General features: G+C 49.3%; 1 protein-coding gene across 1 annotated transcript in view; it reads right to left on the reverse strand.

Moving 5' to 3' along the window:
- The window catches only part of LOC106570928 (PDZ domain-containing protein 2), a 183,131-nt gene that overhangs the window by 49,112 nt on the left and 129,019 nt on the right, over positions 1-5,000 (reverse strand). Inside the window, exon 13 of the mRNA XM_082961630.1 lies at positions 4,396-4,528. Within this exon, the coding sequence (XP_082817756.1) occupies positions 4,396-4,528 (133 nt within the window). The remainder of the gene's footprint in view (positions 1-4,395; positions 4,529-5,000) is intronic.

The raw sequence follows: 5,000 nt of genomic DNA on the forward strand, positions 1-5,000 counted from the left end.
GTACCTTGATTTAACCAGGTAGGCCAGTTGAGAACAAGTTCTCATTTACAATTGCGACCTGGCCAAGATAAAGCAAAGCAGTTTGACACATACAACAACACAGAGTAACACATGGAGTAAAACAAACATACAGTCAATAATACAGTACAAAAATAAGTCTATATACAATGTGAGCAAATGAGGTGAGATAAGGGAGGTAAAGGCAAAAAAGGCCATGGTGGCGAAGTACATACAATATAGCAAGTAAAACACTGGAATGGTAGATTTGCAGTAGGTGAATATGCAAAGTAGAAAGTAGAAATAATGGGGTGCAAAGGAGCTAAATCAATAAATAAATAAATAAATACAGTAGGGGAAGCGGTAGTTGTTTGGGCTAAATTATAGATGGGCTATGTACAGGTGCAGTGATCTGGGAGCTGCTCTGACAGCTGGTGCTTAAAGCTAGTGAGGGAGATAAGTGTTTCCAGTTTCAGAGATTTTTGTAGTTTGTTCCAGTCATTGGCAGCAGAGAACTGGAAAGAGAGACGGCCAAAGGAGGAATTGGCTTTGGGGGTGACCAGAGAGATATACCTGCTGGAGCGCATGCTACAGGTGGGTGCTGCTATGGTGACCAGTGAGCGGAGATAAGGGGGGACTTTACCTAGCAGGGTCTTGTAGATGACCTGGAGCCAGTGGGTTTGGCGACGAGTATGAAGCGAGGGCCAGCCAACGAGAGCGTACAGGTCGCAGTGGTGGGTAGTATATGGGGCTTTGGTGACAAAACGGATGGCACTGTGATAGACTGCATCCAATTTATTGAGTAGGGTGTTGGAGGCTATTTTGTAAATGACATCGCCGAAGTCGAGGATCGGTAGGATGGTCAGTTTTATATAGGGTATGTTTGGCAGCATGAGTGAAGGATGCTTGGTTGCGAAATAGGAAGCCAATTCTAGATTTAACTTTGGATTGGACATGTTTGATGTGAGTCTGGAAGGAGAGTTTACAGTCTAACCAGACACCTAGGTATTTGAAGTTGTCCACATATTCTAAGTCAGAACCGTCCAGAGTAGTGATGCTGGACGGGCGCGCAGGTGCAGGCAGCGATCGGTTGAAGAGCATGCATTTAGTTTTACTTGTATTTAGGAGCAGTTGGAGGCCACGGAAGGAGAGTGGTATGGCATTGAAGCTCGTCTGGAGGGTAGTTAACACAGTGTCCAAAGAAGGGCCAGAAGTATACAGAATGGCATCGTCTGCGTAGAGGTGGATCAGAGAATCACCAGCAGCAAGAGCGACATTATTGATGTATACAGAGAAAAGAGTCGGTCCAAGAATTGAACCCTGTGGCACCCCCATAGAGACTGCCAGAGGTCCGGACAACAGGCCCTCCGATTTGACACACTGAACTCTATCAGAGAAGTAGTTGGTGAACCAGGCGAGGCAATCATTTGAGAAACCGAGGCTGCCTATTCCATACATAGTGCACTACTTTTGATAAGGGCATGGGTCAAAATTAGTGCACTGTATAGGGAATAGGGTGCCATTTGGGACACATGCCTGTGTTTTGCCTTCATTTGATTGCAGCACTAAAATGCTTTTGAGTCTTCCTTTGCTTTCCCAGGCAGGCCAGCGCTGGAGGAGTTAACAGCATCTGATCAGCCTGACAAACATTAATTAACATGCTGGATTAGTTAACAGCATCTGATCAGCCTGACAAACATTAACATGCCTTGATGTGTTGATACTGCAGCTTGAAGTGATAGCTTGAAGAGAGCTGGTGTTACTCTCTCTCCCTCCCCCTCTCTCTCTCTCTCCCTCCCCCTCTCTCTCTCCCCCTCTCTCTCTCCCCCTCTCTCTCTCCCCCTATCTCTCTCTCTCCCTCTCCCTCCCCCCTCTCTCTCTCTCCCTCTCTCTCTCTCTCTCTCTTTCTCCCCCTCTGTCTCTCTCTCTCCCCCCTTGCTCTCTCTCCCCCCTGTCTCTCTCTCCCCCTCCTATCTCTCTCTCGCCCCCTATCGCTCTCTCTCCCCCCTCTCTTTCTGTACTCACTCTCTCCCTCCCCCTCCCCTTCTCACTCCCTCCCCCCTCTCTCTCTCTCTCTCTCCCTCCCCCTCTCTCTCTTCCCCTATCTCTCTCTCTCCCTCTCTCCTCTCTCTCTCTCCCTCTCTCTCTCTCTTTCTCCCCCTCTCTCTCTCTCTCTCTCTTTCTCCCCCTCTGTCTCTCTCTCTCCCGTCTTGCTCTCTCTCTCTCCCCCTATCTCTCTCTCCCCCTCCTATCACTCTCTCTCCCCCTATCGCTCTCTCTCCCCCCTCTCTTTCTGTACTCACTTTCTCCCTCCCCCTCCACCCTCTCTCTCTCACTCCCCCTCTCTCTCTCTCTCTCTCTCTCCTCCCCCTCTCTCTCCTCTCTCTCTCTTTCTCCCCCTCTGTCTCTCTCTCTCCCCCTCTGTCTCTCTCTCTCCCCCTATCTCTCTTCCCCTCTCTCTCTTTCTCCCCCCCTCTCTCTCTCTGTACTCACTCTCTCTCTCTCCCCCTCTCTCTCTTTCTCCCCCCTCTCTCCCCCCCCCCTCTCTCTCCCCCTCTCTCTCTTTCTCCCCCCTATCTCTCTCTCCACCCCTCTCTCTCTTTCTTCCCCCCTCTCTCTCTCTCTCTGTACTCACTCTCTCTCTCCCTCTCTCTCTTAGCAGAGGCCACTTCCTCTTCAGCTCACCATAAAAATGCTGTTCCCGCTCTGCTCCCGTCAGCTGATCTACAGCAACCTATCAGGTTGCAGCTTGCTAGCTTGCTCCCCCCCCCCCCCCCCCCCCCCCATCCCCACGCCCCTTCATGTCTGTCTGGTTCAACTGTGTGTCTGAGGTAGAAGTTGCCACTAACCACAAATCTAGAATCAGATCTACCCTTACCGATCCTTACCATAAAGGATATGGGATAAAGGAGTATCTGACCGTGGACTCGTTTTTTAGAGGTCCTACGGGGGTTCATTTGGGATTTAAGGTAGGTCTCCACATGTCTCCGTTGGACTAGACAACATGGACCAATAGTGTGAAACAACATGGTGTTAATACCAACCTCATGAAATCTGTCAAACCTTTGTTCAGAGATCAGTCTGAGATCAGTCAACCCCCAGTCTGAATACATGTAACACAATCTAGTAGCAGATCTAAGACAGGTCTCGTATTTCTGGAAGGGAGATTCACCGAGGGTATCAGTTTGTACTCTGGGTTATTTTCAATGGATTGTTGAAGGTAAATGGACCCTTTTTCTGCCTACAGGGGAAACACATATTTCTATCTGTGAGTAAAGTTCAGTACAGGATAATATAACATGTCTGCAGGACAGAGAGACAGACTCGCTGTCTGTTCTGCAGGACTAGAAAAATCTGGTTAAAACACACTATGGTCCAAGTACCTGGTTGTCTAAACGAAGTACAAAGAGAACGCACACTCAGTGGTAAGGTTTTGTTTAAGCGCTCAAAGTGTTTAGAAATATAATCCAGGTAAGACGATGAGGTGTCACCGATGTTGGGTTGTTGCCTGACTGTTCAACGGTTCATTGACACAAAGCTGTACAGATAGCAGGAAAGGAATCTCTGACTCTCTCTCTCTTCCATCCCTGTCTCTCTTTCCCTCTTTCTCACTCTCTATGTCCATCTTTATCTCTCCCTCTGTCTGTCTCTCCCTCTGTCTGTCTCTCCCTCTGCCTGTCTCTCCCTCTGTCTGTCTCTCCCTCTGTCTGTCTCTCCCTCTGCCTGTCTCTCCCTCTGCCTGTCTCTCAGTCTGCCTGTCTCTCCCTCTGCCTGTCTCTCCCTCTGTCTGTCTCTCCCTCTGTCTGTCTCTCCCTCTGTCTGTCTCTCCCTCTGCCTGTCTCTCCCTCTGTCTTTCTCTCCCTCTGCCTGTCTCTCCCTCTTTCTGGGAGTGATTTATCTACACCAATACGTTACTCCCTGACCCTTCTAACCACCTGACCCATCCAACCCCCAGTTACACATAAATGTTCCACCCGCTGTCACATTTAAAGTGGTAGCATATGGCTGTGGAAACCAGGAAACTGTAGCCTCTTGCACCTCCCTGCATGCTTCATTAACAGCAGAAATTATTTACGGTTACATTATGACGAGTCAGCACATTCAGCACATAGTCTGATGACGCTACATTGAAGCTCTCTAATCAGTCTCTCTCTCTCTCTCTCTCTCTCTCTCTCTCTCTCTCTCTCTCTCTCTCTCTCTCTCTCTCTCTTACCCATCTGTACCTTGGGGGTGTGTGTGTGTGTGTGTGTGTGTGTGTGTGTGTGTGTGTGTGTGTGTGTGTGTGTGTGTGTGTGTGTGTGTGTGTGTGTGTGTGTGTGTGTACCTTGGTGTGTGTGTGTGTGTGTGTGTGTGTGTGTGTGTACCTTGGTGTGTGTGTGTGTGTGTGTGTGTGTGTACCTTGGGGTTGGGGTGTCTGCTGATGATTAGGCTGACAGGTCCGGGTCCACACTCACTGAGAATAGCATAGGCCTCACTCAGGGCCGCATGGCGTAGACTCACAGAGTCCACCTCCAAGACCTGGTCCCCTCGACTAGAGACACACACACACACACCCACACACACACACACACACACACACACACACACACACACACACACACACACACACACACACACACACACACACACACACACACACACACACAACATACACAATCTGTTAGTATTATGTCCAGTAAATAATCCTTAGCGCCGAAGCCTGAAGAATACAGAGCTGATGAGAGAGAGAGAGAGAGAGAGAGAGGTGATAGAGAGAAGAGAGTACCAGCAACACTAGCCATACCAGCAACACCAGACGTACCAGCAACACTAGTAATAACAGCAACTCTAGCCATCTGCAGGTTGCCAGCAACACCAGCCATCTGAAGTGTACCAGCAACTCTAGCCATCTGCAGAGTACCAGCAACTCTAGCCATCTGCAGAGTACCAGCAACTCTAGCCATCTGCAGTGTACCAGTAACACCAGCCATACCAGCAACTCTAGCCATCTGCAGTGTACCAGC

Source organism: Salmo salar, chromosome 15, assembly GCF_965601325.2.
Source record: "Salmo salar chromosome 15, fSalSal1, whole genome shotgun sequence".
Lineage (NCBI taxonomy): Eukaryota > Metazoa > Chordata > Actinopteri > Salmoniformes > Salmonidae > Salmo > Salmo salar.